The sequence below is a fragment of the Calidris pugnax genome, unplaced genomic scaffold, assembly GCF_001431845.1.
Source record: "Calidris pugnax isolate Ruff unplaced genomic scaffold, ASM143184v1 scaffold273, whole genome shotgun sequence".
Lineage (NCBI taxonomy): Eukaryota > Metazoa > Chordata > Aves > Charadriiformes > Scolopacidae > Calidris > Calidris pugnax.
In genome coordinates, this window is record NW_015094508.1 from 1,839,392 (window position 1) to 1,855,004 (window position 15,613).

At 39.5% G+C, this 15,613-nt stretch overlaps 1 protein-coding gene across 3 annotated transcripts in view; it reads right to left on the minus strand.

Annotated features, from left to right (window-relative positions):
* LOC106901954 (COBW domain-containing protein 1-like) overlaps positions 1 to 14,906 on the minus strand; it is a 29,000-nt gene extending 14,094 nt beyond the window's left edge. For all 3 annotated transcript variants that reach the window (XR_001414407.1, XR_001414408.1, XM_014965058.1), the window contains exons 1-9: positions 14,754 to 14,906; positions 12,768 to 12,854; positions 11,809 to 11,905; positions 10,563 to 10,654; positions 7,602 to 7,661; positions 6,470 to 6,507; positions 4,094 to 4,140; positions 3,275 to 3,361; positions 1,862 to 1,906 (exon numbers count right to left, since the gene is read on the minus strand). Coding sequence is in view for 1 of the 3 variants with exons in the window: in XM_014965058.1 (XP_014820544.1) it covers positions 1,862 to 1,906; positions 3,275 to 3,361; positions 4,094 to 4,140; positions 6,470 to 6,507; positions 7,602 to 7,661; positions 10,563 to 10,654; positions 11,809 to 11,905; positions 12,768 to 12,854; positions 14,754 to 14,868 (668 nt within the window). In the remaining 2 variants the exon portion in view is untranslated. The remainder of the gene's footprint in view (positions 1 to 1,861; positions 1,907 to 3,274; positions 3,362 to 4,093; positions 4,141 to 6,469; positions 6,508 to 7,601; positions 7,662 to 10,562; positions 10,655 to 11,808; positions 11,906 to 12,767; positions 12,855 to 14,753) is intronic.
* Between the last annotated feature and the right edge of the window lie 707 nt (positions 14,907 to 15,613).

A 15,613-nucleotide genomic window follows, 5' to 3' on the forward strand; every position in this document is an offset into this window, starting at 1 on the left:
AGAGAAAAATGCCAGTAACCTTGTTCTAATACAACCGGACTTTATGAAATACTAGCTTAATAGCATTGAATTTACAGAATAGGACAAATTTAAAAAAGTCTAAATTTTGCAGCAGTACCTACAGTGACTACCCATTAAAACTCTTAACACAGAAAAAAAGCTGGTGAACATTAAAAGCTTGACTATTAAGAATTGCTCACAAGTTTATTCACACTTGCTATTTTGAACATAATTCCATTGAAAAAAATAACTTTTTATGTAATAGACGTACTGACTAACGTACACACACGTACTGACTAAAATTATGTACTGAGAATCACCAGAAAAGCAATACATGAATGACTGTGAAACACCTCTCAGTAACAGAATTTATGATCCCCTCTGTAATACTGTTCATTCTTCTAAGCATTCCTCAACAGAATTTGCAAGTTAACAAGAAAGGAGCATGAAGTTGTCAAAGCTACTTAAACTTTTCACCTTGTTCCTTGAACAAAGTAATAAAAACAACATGAGAATAATCCTTATAAACTAACAGGATAGTCACTAAAGAGAATGCTTTTCATAGTGCAACTTGTTCAACAGCAGGGCATAAAGCTTCCAGTGATCACACTACGGACAGAATTTCAAAGAAGTTAAAGCCAACAGAAACATTCTCAAGAATAACATTTTTGGAAATTTAAACAGACCTGATCTTTAGATTCAAGTCAGACAAAACCCTGGGTCTTCAAAACCCTGATTCACCAAACCAGATATATATTCTACAGTCACTTGCCAGTTCTATCTGACTAGCCAATAACAGCAAGTATTCTTCTCTACACTTTCTAACTATTTGACAATAACTTAAAAAAAACAAGTATACTTTATTAATATTTTGTCTACTATTTTTCAAAAATTGCTTAAAATTGGAACCTGTATTGTAAGGACATTTACCACAATATAGTCAAATGATGTAACAGTACACAAATCAGTCCTAGTCTGAAAGATACACTGCTCTCCTAATGTTCGTAGGAATACCATCTCCAGTTAGTTGCTATTAAAGAAATCCAAGTCAGAATTTCAATGAAAAATAGCAAAAACAATGCAATTACTTTTGCTTCTTGCACTGCTTTCAAAGTCATTTTGTAGTAACAATTTATTTGCAGCAGCCATCATAAGTGAGAAAAGTCTTTAAGATGACACAACAGAAAAAAATATTATAATGCACATGATCAATGATTAGCTCAGATAAAATTTACCCTTGTAAGTTCCTCTTTAGTTACAAGATCTGGTTAATAAGTTATGAGAAACTTTCAATTTCTACCTTTTAACACTCCCTTAAAAATCTGCTATATTTTTTTAATATGCTGAGGCTAATTAAACTGCATCTGTATTAGCATTTTTCAGGAATTTTCCAAATAGAATTACTCTATAAATCGCAATATGACAAAAATGCAAATTTAATAATTAATAGCATTAGCCATATTCACATTAAACTTAGGAAAAAATGCAGGTTTTGGAAAAAAGAAATGCCCAAGCTTTTGTAAAATCCACTGCTTATGTAAATATGAAATATTTACAGTTACATTGCAAAGTCCAATAAAACCCATTAGTGATAAGCTCTCTAAACTAAGCTAGATCCAAATAGTGATTTTTAAAAAATAGTTATACACTAGAGTGTAGGATGTGAATAGTAAAAAGAAAAATACAAAAGTAAAATACATTTTTACTTCTTTAAAAAAAATTCCTTTCTCTAGATGCTTATTAGGAAAATAAACATTGAGTTAAATATTTCCAATTCAATAGTTTTCCCTTAAGCAAACTGATCTAATACTGTCACAAAAGAAGCAGGATCTAGTACCTAGTAATAGTGGCCATTTAATACCTTGATCTTTGTGTCTCTAGAATTTTAACAAGTCCATTTATTGACCTAAAATAAAATAGAAAAATCAGAAGTTAGATCAAAATTCAACCATAATATATTGCTTAAACAGCACCACAACAATAACCCCAACTCTGTTATCAGATGGTTGAAGAAACCAACAGACATTTTCACTGAATTTTTAGAGTTGGAACGGACCATAGAGATCATGTAGTCCAACTCCCCTGCTAAAAACAGACTTCATTTCTGTGACGTTTTCTATCCTAAGTAAGGGTTGAAAACTTTCTAAGTTCTGAAAACAAAATACTACCGGTATGAATAGTGGCTTTCTCTACAAGACTCCTCATGATACACTCCACTGGGTCTAAGCATTTTCACTTTTGGAATTCAAACCACAAATCACAAAATCACAGGGGCTGAAAGGGACCTTCAAAGATCCTTTAGTCTAACCTCCGTGCCAAAGTAGGGTGACCTAGAGCAGGCTGGACAGGAACACATCCAGGTGGGTTTTGAATACCTCCAGAGGAGACTCCACAGCCTCTCTGGGCAGCCTCCATTGCTCTGCCACCCTCGAAGTGAAGAACTTTTTCCACATGTTCAAAGGGAGCTTCCTGTGTTCTAGCTTGTACCTGCTGTCCCTTGTCCTGTCAGCAGGCACCACTGAGAAGAGCCTGACCCCATCCTCCTGACACACCCCCTTCAGACATTTATAAGCACTGATGAGATCCCATCGTAGCTTTCTCTACTCCAGGCTCAACAGACCCAGGTCTCTCAGCCTTTCCTTATAAGAAAGGTGCTCCAGTCCCTTGATCATCTTTGTAGCCCTCTGCTGGACTCCTTCCAGTAGTTCTCTGTCCATCTTGGACTGGGGGTCCCAGAACTGGACACAGTACTCCTCAACTACTAATGAAATTGTAAAGTATTTAGAAGTTTTAATGTTTCATTTTCGTTATCATAGTATTGACAGAAAAAGATGGGGCATGTCTTTGATCACTAATTTGATTCAGACCAATGCTTCTTCTACACCCGTGGCAATTATTTAGGACTTCTTCCCCATATTTCACATTTGCTAGTGAACTCTTATCTACTAGCAGAATTTTTTCTTCTCTGATGCTATTTCTGAAAAATGGGAACAGCTGCCAAAAAATGTAAGAGGGTGAACAATTAAGACAAAGGCTTGTCCTTAGTAGGTACCTATCTTACCTAGAAAGGTAAATTGCTAAAATTGTGTAAACACAAAACAGTATTGAAACACCTTTAGAAAGGGGCAGCCTCTTTTCCCTTCTGAGCTAACAATGTCTGTCAATGTAATTGTGACATCTAATTTCAGTATTAACAAGAAGGAAGTAATTATGTTTAAATAAAAAAAATAACCTTTGAGCCAGTAGTGTTACAGTTATGCCAAAAGTTTCATACCTGACAGATGTTCTGACTTTATTCAATTCTTCCCCTGAAACCAAATCTGTTTTATTGATGATTATTAGATCAGCTAATGCAACCTGCCTATGAATAAAGGGAAAAAAAAAAAAAAACAAAAAAGAAAAAACAACATGAACAAATACTTCTTCTGTAAGGCAGAAACACCATCTCTCCCAAAAAAAAAAATAGTATGAGCATTGTTAGTACAGAAAGGCAAGCACTAATCAAACTAGAATGTCGTGGAATATGGCTACAGAACTACAGGCTTCTCCTTGAGGTGCTCTTGTGTGCCATAAGAGAAGTCTACCAAACTACAAAACCTTGCTAGTTTTTGTTCTGTTTTAAATGACATCTAATCTGAAGTGCTTGGTGATTTATGAACTTCCCAAGCTCCTATCTCTCTTGCATGCTGTCTTCATAAAGTCATACTTGAAACCTCTTTGTTTTATGAAGACTTCTATTGTTACAATAACCCTTAATCACTCTGGCTGCACATCTAGCAAAATAGATTCCTCTACCTCCAGTCCTACTTTAGGCATCGGACAGATCCTAGCATGCAATTTTTTTCTTCCCCAAACGCTGTGTAAAAACCCATCCCTCTTAGAATATCTATTAGAAGAGTGAGATCTTGGCAAAATGACCAAATGGAGCACTTTTCTATTTTCTACCTTATTATACCTATCTAACTTGTTTTTTAAAAAAAAAAAAAAAGGAGGAGAATAAAGCCTTTTGAAAGAAAAAGAAGTCATTTCTAATGAACTTAAATACAGTGCAGTTCCTAACTGTAATACATAAAATTAATTTATACATCCATACCGACATGCTTCATTGATAAGGCCTTCAGGCTTTTCTTCTGTCAAGTGCTAGACAAAAATTAAAACAACTGGATTAAGCATATTCAAATGACACTTAAATTCATTTGCAATTAAAGGAAGCCAAAGCTAATGCAGCTTTTTCAACATGGTATTGAGGAAGATGACTTTTAGAATTTTTTGGTAAAATGATGGTGAAAAAGTAAATTTACACATCCACCATTACGGAAGCCTATAACTTCTACTCTACTCTTTTAATGAATTTGATTATTAGAATGCCAAAGAGTTGGAAAATTGTATTATATTCATTCTCATTATTGTTCAATTTATGACAAAGTAAAAAAAAAAAAACATGACATACAGTAACCATGGAAAAACGTATCTGTAAAAATGGAAGTACAGTAATTTCAGTAATGAGTGTGATGTTGACTAACTGTTAAAGATGTGTTAGGCACTACACAATTTCATATACATAGCTGCATAAGATTTGACAAACTGTACTTCTACTGTAAAAATCTGTAACTCTCTTTCTGGGTTTGTACAAACAAACCACTGCTCCTTGGCCAGTCTGTCCAACATCAGTGCTTCCGGCCTGTTCAAGCTGTAACTTGTCAGTCAGCACTGACAAAACCAGCAGCTTCTGATCATGCTGCAGAAGTTTAGTATCATCTGCAGGTTTGTGCTCCACCTGTCTCACCAAGCTAATATCCTCACAGAAGAATTAGTGAAAGGGAAAAAAAAATGCCTGGATCTCAAGCAGCAGCATGAAGTTTAGCAACATCAAGCCTTACTTAATTTACGCAGAGCAACAGACTATACTGAAGCAGCAAAGGTTAAACTCCAAATTATTTTCTGCCCACTCTGCCATGGAGGCAGCAATCTCCAGGACAGAAGCATCACAGACACCTGGAGGCAGTAAAACTTTAAATCCATGCTATAAGTAAGAGCTCACCACTTATGCCTTACATTTCTGGAAAGATTAGAGAGTCCTGTGCATTTCCTCATCAGCTCTAAATGTACCAAGAATATTAATTCTGCATATGGTTTTAATAACACAAGAATACCAAATGAAAGTGGAATTAACTGTCACGGGAATAGATAAATTAAAAAAACCTACAGAACCCTGTTTTTCTTCAAGTGGAATTATCAGGCATTTAACATTACTTGACTTGAAAAACAAAAATAGATTATTCCACACTGTCAGTCTGCCACCTAAAAAAAAAACCCGAAACAAAAACACCTCCTCAAAACCATTTCCTCATTGTGCACAACTTAAGCAGAGCGTAAAAACAGGATGACTGTGATGGAACCTCTCCTCTGACCTTTTCTTTGTAATCCTCTATGTATTGATTCTATTGAATTAAATGCTGTCAGATTTGTTGCCCTGAAAAGGTCCAGATGTCAAATCCTGAAAGTAGAGAACTGTCACCTGAAGTGTCCAACTTTTTGCCCTTGATTAAACATAAAAGATTAGTATTTCAGATTGCTGGGTGACAAATCCATTAGAGTGATAACCTGTGATATCAATTACCACTTCAGTTTCAATTTGGCTGACTGGTCGCAGGCTACTATTTGTCAGCTTTTCTTGTGACGGGCTGGTTCTCTGAAGCATGACACCCTTAAATTGCTGCCTATTATCCCAATGTCATCACCTGTATTGCTTTCAAAATTCTTTGAAGCACAAGCAGGTGCTGAGTTCAAGCTTTGCAACCAGAGGAATTGCGCAAGTTAGAAAGTCATTTACTAAAAAGCAAAAGTTTACTTGGCATATAACTGAGAAAGTCTGGAGTTTCTAATATTCTGAGTTCGTATCTGTTTTGTACAGGCTTACTGACTAAATAACGTAAGAGTTTTCAGTGAGCTATCAAAGACAAAGACAAAAACTGAATGTTTCAAAACATTTCTGTGTTATTTTTGACATGTCACTTGAAAGTTTAAATATTAAAATTTTTAAACAATAATAACTTAGTGTTGCTGTCCAGCACAACTGTATTTGCTTCAAGCCAATAAATCAGTACTGCATGAAGAGAAAGATAAGCACAACATTTTTGCAAGTAATACAACACATCCAAATTAGTAAGAGGGCACTCATCTGGAAAAGGGGGATGACTTAAGACATGCTGTGGTTTCTTGTGATAGTTGAGCTGATGTAAAATTCAGTTCCTGCTTAAAAGAGCAAAGCAGCTCTCAGTCCATTCCTCTCCTTCTACCAACTCCTTCATGAAAGTCCTTGCAGAAAACAATGGCTTAACTTGTCAAACTGGCTTGTTATCGGGTTAGATTAGTTTCATCCTGGTGCAACACAAAGTGACAAGAAGACAGGGTTGTCCCCTTTTCTAATAGTGAAGTTTTAATCCATGTAACAAATCCAGTAACTTACCTGCAATCCATGCTTTGCATCAACAACAGATACAATGCCTAAAAGAGAACATTAAAATGGAATAGAAATGTGCTGAAAGAGCTTACAATTTAACAACTTGTAAACTTCCTGTACAATTACTGATGTAAAAGCATCTTTACATTTACAACTGCTTATAATACTTTCAATGCTTCCAGCGTATCTGAATATTAGATTTGTCACCCAGTTAAGTTTCTTGTTGGTTACTCAGACCTGTCGTAAAAAAACGTCCACCAAACCATGTGAGAGAAATTCTCACAAGGTGGATGTCTCTCCTTCTTCTCAAAAGCAAGTTGGCAGAGGTATGCTTCTGCAGGTTATCAAAACAAAAATAAGGGGACGGACTGAGGTATACAGTTATTCTAAGTGACCAGGTATCTGCAATTCTCTGGCAGAAATCTAGGAAACTGTTTCCTATTCAACTGAATAGGAATATTCAGTTGTCTAAATGGGTATTTCCTAGTCTAAATGGGTATTTTACAGACAGTGTTAATAGGATTTTAAGCCAAAAAAGCTTTTTTCCTACATTAAAAAAAAAAAAAATCAACATTCAACATGCTCTTTAGCTACATATAGTGATGATTTATATTATTACAGTAAACTCAGATTTCTAACGGAACATAGCAAATATTAGAGCAAAAAACAGGAGTACAAGAGACAAATAAGTCAGAAAACAAAAGGCAGGAGTGTCCAGATGTCAACAAGGTAAGAGTTCAGAAAAAATGAAATAATTAAGTAAGTATTGCACAGAGGAAAGAAAAGAAAAAAGAATAAAAAGGAGAATGCTGTAATATTACTCCTAAATAATGTTTTATAACATCTAACTAATGAGGGTTTTTTCCCTCCTTACACCACAATCAAGATCTCTCCATATCTGATCCCTTAGCAAAACATTACAGGACTTCTGTTAGATTTAGCAAACTGAAACATCTCACCAAGTTGATAAACAAGCATCAGAATAAGCAAGTAGATCTCTGTGGTAAAATTTGGGAGTGTGAGAACCAAGAGCACGTATTTCAAACAGTTTCTGAAGCCTTGCCTTAAATGATAAGGATACATTACACTAAATCCAGATATGGAATGCCAATACATTGGAAAACAAGCTCACACTTACCATCAAGATAGATATCACTTCCCAGTTCAGAATCAACCCAGAACATAGAGGCCACAGCTCCTAAGAAATGCAGTACATTTAGTTGCAAAATTGACATTTTCCAGTAAACTATCAATATTTAAACATTTCATAGAAAAACTCTGTTTGTCATCCTGTACTTGAAACTCCACTCTTCCAAACTCAGAAAGCATCACAGATGTCAAATACTCAACCACACATTTGATCTAACAACAGCTACCAAAGGATTATATTTGTGTGCACATCAACAGCTATGACTACAAAAAGCTTTAAAAATCTCACCATTTCAGATGCATGTAAGTTGTCTGAATTACATTTACTCAGTAACATCAATTATCCATCATTGCTATACTCCAGGACTCTCACATTTCTTAGAAAAATCTGTACTCCCTCTCTTCACCTTTCACACACTGCCATGGCACATGCACAAGGTGGGGAGGGAGCGGGGAAGGAGAGAAAAAAGGAGATAAAACAGTGAAAGAAAAATGGAATTGGCACACTTGGGAGAAATCTATTCCCTCCTAGGGAGGGAGGGGCCTTCTCTTCTTCACTGTCTACTGTAAACTCTCCTATGCAGTTTCTTACATCATCAATCAACAAGATGAAGAAAGTCAAGAATAACCAGACATAGAAAAGAATGTTTTCCGTAATTATCTCAGCTCTGCACAGTAAAACTTCTGGCTGTAGATAATTTAAAGACAGATCAAGTTAAGAGATACCTAATGCAGTTCAATTTGCAAACAGATAATGTACTAGAAAGGAAGTTTACAAGGGTAAATCATGCCTGATCAATCTGTGATGACCATATCTGGCCTTCTGTGAAAAAATTATTGTATCTGTGGACGAGGGGAGAGCACTGTATACCATTTACATGACCTCCAGCAAATTTTTCAACACTGTCTTTGAAGACATTCTAGTAACCAGGTTGGAACATTACCAGCCTGAATGTAAAGACCATTAGGCAAAACTTGTTGCATTGCTAAACTCTAAAGGCTGCAGTTAATGGGACGTACCCTACCTGAAAGACAGTAATAAGCAGGGTATTGCAGAGGTCTATCCTTGGATCTAGCCAATTCAACATCTCTACCAGGAACCCAAGAGGGAATGCAAGACTGTCAAGTTTGCAGAGAACACCAAATTCTGAAAGGGACACTTGATATACCTAAGGGCAGAGCTAACTTTCAGAGGGACCTGGCCAGTCAGGAAGGAATGCCCAACAAGAACCTGATGAAAATCATCAAGGAAAAAGGTTGAGTAATCACTTAAGAACACAGAGCACCTGGCAATGACACAGGCTTGGGACAGAGTGACTAGGGAGTAAGTCTACAGAGATGTCCCTGGGGGTCCCGGTAGGTAGCAAGGCAAGCAAGCAGCAGGCTCTGGGATCTCAGGCTGTTGGAACAGAAGCATGGCTGAGGGAGGTTATTCCTCTCTATTTAGCACTGTCAAGCCCACACATGGCTAGCGCTTCAGGCATGGGGATTCCCCATACAGGAAAGACATCAATAAACTGGAGTGAGCTCAGTGTAGGATCACCAAGACAGCTGAAGTTGGAGCACAGGCCCTACAGGAGAGGCAGAGGAAATTATTTTTTTTCAGCCTGGAGAAGGGAAAGCTTCAAAGGAACCTAACAGCAGCCCCTGTAGTACCTACAGGTGAGTCACTACTGGGACCACATTCTATCATGGGCTTGGAATCTGTGACCTGATCCCTGTGTACTACACAAGGCCTAGGAGTATGCTACTCCTGCTTCCTGCTAAAAAGGCCCTGTAAAACAGATTCTAGCAACTATAGGATGTGCTGTATATTTATTTTTAAGAAAAAAATGATCATAATTTGTTATGAAACAAACTAATTTAACATATCAGTGCCACAATACAAAGGACAGCAGGAGCTGACAGCAACAACAGCCCTTGCTCTTTTCAATTATCCTTAGTTACTGGCAGGCTGTCTAAGAGTATTAAGCACATCAGGAAAAAAAAAAACCAAACTTATTCTAACACCTAAAACTGCCCACCTAAAGTGACAAGATGCAGTCCTTCAAACATCACTCTGTATCAACACCAAATACCTGTCAATTGTTCAGAGTGCTTACTCATGCAAGATACGGCAAGGGCCACAACATCTAATGGGTTTCTGGTATCGATTTTTCTTCCAAAAAGCTTAATAGTTTTCCAATTTGACTCAAATAGAATTTGTGTGTAACAGAGGCCAAATCAATGTCCTTTCTTTTGAAGAAAATTACTTTACCATGACAACTATTTAGCTGTGAGCTAGGAAGTGTCAGTCTCCTAAATGGGAAACAACTGAACTTCTGAAAAGAATTTCCTTCACTCTCAATTAACAACACATTTTTAATTGATATGGTTCTGCGAAAATAGCTTTAGATAGCTAGTACTAACACGAACTCAAGTTTAAACACCTTTTTAAAATACTTATCACTAAAGAGCACACAAGGAATTCGCAAGATCTATTATTTTTCCGTACCTACCAGATGAATGTGTTAGTGTCTTTTGCAGCATATTTTACAACTTCACAAAATATAAGGCCTATCACAACCAATGTAACAATACATCAGATGCTAGTAATTTATACTTCAGAAGAAGCAATGTAGAACAGCAAAAGCGTACTGAAAACCACTATTTTGAGTGTGCTTCTCTTCTTCAAGCCTAGTGTCTTCTCCTGATAGAAATATATTTTAACTGGATTTCTGTTAAGCTTTAGAGCCAATTTAGAGCAAGCTAAAAAAAAAAAGAAAAAAAAACACTCACAACCCTGCTCCTGCACCTTATCTAATTCAGTTTTAGTCTACACAGCAATAAAAGCATGTGCCTGAGAACACAGAACTTATTACATTTTGCACAGTGAACCGACTGGAGAGCAAATAAGCACTTCATAAAAACAGAATGTTTATCATGGTTATGAAAATCATATGTGAACTACCTGGATCTGCCAAACCAGTTGTTTCTAACAATATATAGTCAAATTTTCCTCTCCTTTGCATCAGGTTCTCAATAGCCTTCACACCATTGTCCCTGCAAGAAGAAACAATTAAACCTGAGAACAGAGAAAACAAGCTAGGACATGTATAAGTACATATATTCTGATGCAGAACAGAGTGTCATCAAAGCAAAGGCCTGACTCAGGACTTATAGTCTAGAATGAAAAACTCAGTCATCAAGCTGCTGCTCTAACATTAGGCAAATTGTAGTCTTCTGTTTTATTTTAGTCTCAAAATGGCATTTGCCTACTCCCGATAGGCATAATAAAGAGGATTTAAATGAAGATTTGTTTTCAAACACTGAAAACCCTGAAAATTACAGTAAGTCTGTGTAAATATGTTAAGTATTTGATTCAGCAGCTGAGATTGCAAAGAAAAGAGCCGTGTGGAGAGGGGTGGAGGAACTGAACCATGTTCTCCTGCCTTTCCACCTCACCTACAGCAAAATTAAGATGTGTAATTTACTTAAATCTCAGCCAATGACGTCAGCGTGAAGCAGAAATGTATGCCATTTTGTATAAGAAAACAATGTCTATAAAAGACAGCAGCAATTGCAGCATCTCCTACATCCCAGTAGAACACACCGCAACAGGGTCTTCTGTGTCCCACTTACTATCCCAATTTAAGGCATAGCACCAGTTCTTCCAAATTTTCAGAACAAGCCAACACTTTTATTACAAACTTAGCACAAACAACCCAGCATTCAAACAAATAGGGTAAAAACACGTCAAAGAAACAAAAACACTCCTGCTTTTAATGTGACCATCAGCTTACAATTTGGAAGACTGTGTTGCATGAGGTCACCAAAAGTATTAACCGACATGCAGCGCATGAAACACAATTTAATGTGGAAATTAAGAAACTTAGTTCCAGCTTCTCTGAACCTTTAGCTCTTTATATAGAAGTATACAATATTAACAAAAGAGGGAGAGCTCCCCAGCCTACAGTACCCCAGTGGTACACAAGCTGGCATTTAGATAGTCATTCTGAAAGACACCAAGCGCAAATCCAGTAAGGCAGCAAAAGGAAATAAATTTTTATCTCCAAAATTCCAGTTCTTGTTTTATCTGTCAGAAGTAGTCTCAATCGATACTGTCATCAATTTTAGGAATTAAATCCAGGATGTCTTTTCCTTTCTTAAATTCCCCCAAAGCGTACTGTAAGAACTTGTAAATAGTCGTTCCTTACTTTACTGAACAGCACAGGCAGCCATTTCTGAGCTCCAGCCATTCTTCATAGAGTTCTCCCCCTTGACTGATTGCCAGGGATTTCTCCAAGGCACTTCCTGGAAATATAAACAGTACTACAATTTTAATCCACAAATTTACACAACAATGGCTGCAAGAGAGATATGAAAGATTCAAACTGGTATATATTTTTACCCTTGGATTTTATTTTTTTTCTTCTGAGACCATGTTTCTGACACGTTCTTTAGAAATTATTCCCTATGAGTAACTTACAAGTCAAAGTCAAGTTGGTTCTACAAAGACTAAAACCAAGAAGATGAAAATAGAGCCTAAGTGCAATGAACTTTGCTAAAAGAAAGGGAAGTCAACTTCTACCTCCATATCAAATAAAAGGCTCTGTCCATACATTTTATTTTAAGCTGCATGATCAGAAAAGTAGCATGCATCTTTTTAGATGAAAACAAAAAACCACTAACACAACAGTGCAAACTGTAACACTGACTATGGTACAGATATGAAGTCAGAGCCACAGCAGTTAAAAATCCCTCAACATTCAAAGAAGGTTCAAAGAACCACTGACACCAAGGACACATCTTCTCATTTTCTTGATCTAGGATAATTTGTGATCTGTAAGTGACTGAGAGGAAAGAAGAGGAAATACTGTCTATCAACATGTTATTTTAATTTCCATTTGCTTGAAACTGAGTAGAACAAATGTAGGTACAGCACTTCCAACAGGGTGATATATTCATTTACTTGACTCCAAGGGACAGAATTTATGTACAAAAGAGATTAATGCATAGCATTATTTTATGAATAACTGTCAAAACACTTTTCGGCCTTCTGAAGACTGAGGTATGTCAATAATTTCAGTAATGAATTTAAAATGACAATGTTCTTGATTTCCATAAATTTCATATACTTGCGATTTTACAGACAAAAAAATGCAGGTTTACATACCTTCTCCAAACTCATTCAGAATAACTGCTATTCTTTTATTATGCTGTTCTGTTAGGATGTAATTCAGAAGAGTTGTTTTCCCAGCTCCTAAAACACAGACCATATTTCTATTAAAATGGGTTTTTTTAAAGCTTAAATTTTCAAATAAAAAGCAAATACTGTACCAAACACATGCACACTTCAGAAAAATCTAATCTGCTCTGAAATATGAGTTTTTATTCTTGTATCCTGCATCTACTATGACTATAAAAATTAATTTGTAGAGATATTTGACACCATGGAACTATCAGCGCATTACATCTCAGCTTTAAAAGATCCACAGTTTTCCATTCACTAAGTGTCAGTGCCTGATAAACTCAGAAGTCCCCCACCAGCTCGGGGGTCTCATTTTTATGTTTGTCTTAACAAAAGGTGCACTTACTCTCCCTCCCAATGCTTCTTCTGAGCAGCTCTTTTGCCATCAGCAATCACTCCTGTGCTACGAACTGCCATTAGACGAGACACTGCTAAGCAAGGTGTTCACAACCTCTGTGATACCACATTACTAATAGTTTCATCCCATGCACAAGATCACAACTAGGGAATTTGGAAAAACAACCTTCCTTCCCTGCCCTTAGGAGGTTTGGAGAGAGTATGATGCAGTACAAAGCTACAACTGTTTGAACAGCATTGACGATCCTAAATTTAACCAGATCTTTACTGTTGTCCCGGTTTGAAGTAAAACTGAACCAATTTTGTGTTCTGTAATTTTACATTTTAGCTAGGCCTCCTCTAACTCTCTGCAATTAATGGCATATTGTGAAGAAAATTGCTCGTTCTCAGCATGATAAGACCAATGTTTGTGCTACATGCCAAGGAATGGTATGCAGAGAGGCCTTTGCTTATTCTTATTGCTATAACAACCAAGGTCAGCCAATTTTCATTATTCGCCCCTTAGAGGGTCGGAAACGGAAAAACGTAGAGGGGTCACGTCTGTGGGGAGGAGTGGACAGAACAGGTGACCCAAACCTGACCAACTGGGGTATTCCATCCCATCTGCCCCATGCTCAGTATAAAAGCTGAGGGATCAAAGGGTCAACTCTCTTCCTGCAATGGCTGACATCCGAAGAGGACCCTGTCTGTTCATCTGCCTTTGATCCCGATCTCTGTGTTCCTGACTCCAGAGCTGGAATCCAGTTCCCATCCATTGCTGAGTCCAGTCTGGGACTTCCCCAGTGCCTGCCAGTGACGGGACTGTCATCCTGGGAGCTTGATACGGTTTTGTATATATTGTACTTATTTCATTATTTTTTTCTTTTTTATTTTAATAATAATTCTTCATTAAAGTAGTTTACTTCATTCTAAACTTCTAAATCTCCTTATCTTTTCCTCTCCTCTTTTGCGGGGGGAGGGGTGAGGGGGGGGATAGGGCCATCTGTCGGTCCAGTTTCGGTGATTTTGGCTGAAACCACGACAACTGTACATAACAATATTTGAGGGTCCCAAGAACTGTGTAGGTTTACGGCAGGGAAACCAAACCTCGCATGTGTAAGATTGCTATTCAGCCTGCATTTAACAGAAGCAGATAGGTGAAAAGCACCGTGATGTTAAGGGGCCAAAAAAAGCGATTTGTCAAAGGCGACCAGCACAAAGCTGGAAACAGGTTTGGTGAAAGCAGTAGCAGGAGCTCGCACGGCCGTTCAAAACCCCTCCCCAAACCCGACTAGGCCCGCCCTGAGCAGGAGCGGCGTGAGGGGACGGCGCTGAGGGGAGCGCTGCCGGGCGCCGGGCTGAGGGCTGCTCTCCCAAACGCCGCCCGCCTCTCTCTCGCTCGCCCACCCCTCGGGCACGGTGGCTGCTGCCAGCCCTGCCGAGCCCCCCCCCCGCCCCGCAGCCCCCTCCGAAGCCCAGCCTCCCACCTGGGGGTCTACCCGAGGCCGACCGAGCCGCAGGCCTGCCCGGCAGCTCTTCCCCGCCGGCCGGGGAGCGCGGCAGGCCGCTCCTCACCTAGGTAGCCTGTGATGATGGTCACGGGGATCTTCCTGCCGGGGCTCGGCTCGGCCTCCTCCTCGGCGCCGCCGGCGTCTATCGGGACGAGGTCGGGGCAGTCCTCGTCCTCCATGAGAGCCGCGGGCCCCCGCGTCTGGGCGCCTGCGGAGACGGAAGAGGCAAGAGGGCGAGGCGATGCGGGGCTGCCCGGATGGGGAAGATGCGGGGCGTCGTCCCCCCCCAAGTTCCCCTCAGCGGCATTCCCGCTTCCCCCGGACCCCGCGGCCCGCGGGGAGGGGGGGGGCGGGTCGCGGCGCGCGGGGCGGCCGTTGAGGGGCGGCGGCGGCGGGAGGGGAGCGGGGTGGGGTGGGGTGCACCTCCTCCTCACAGCGCCTCATGGGGCTGGAAGGGGCTTCTGGAGATCAGCTAGTCCGACCACACACCCCCCGCCAAAGCAGGTCCAGCCCGGTTACAGGAGAGGGGACTTGTCGGTTCTGAGCCGTGGGGAAGGCTGAAGGTGGCCCGGGCCGGGCCGGTGCGGTGGGCAGGCAGGCAGGCGGGGGCCGCGCGGCGTGGATGGACTGGGTTTTCTTTCCTTGTAATCGAATAAAATGAAGCTACAAGCCGCATGCTGGCTTTCTCCGCTTTCCGTCGGATCCCGTGAGGAGGCGTGTAGGTCTATAAGGGGTACCAATGGTGAATTTTAACAGCGGCGTTGTGTTTTTTCCGGACCGCAGGTTTAGCAAATCGGTAATACATCTTCTGCTTCTTCATGCCTAAATGTACACATCTAATAGTGTCGGCATGGAGAAGAGATTTGCCCCATGCACACTTCTGTATGCAAAGTGACAGGCTTAGGCATCTTTAGTACACAAGGG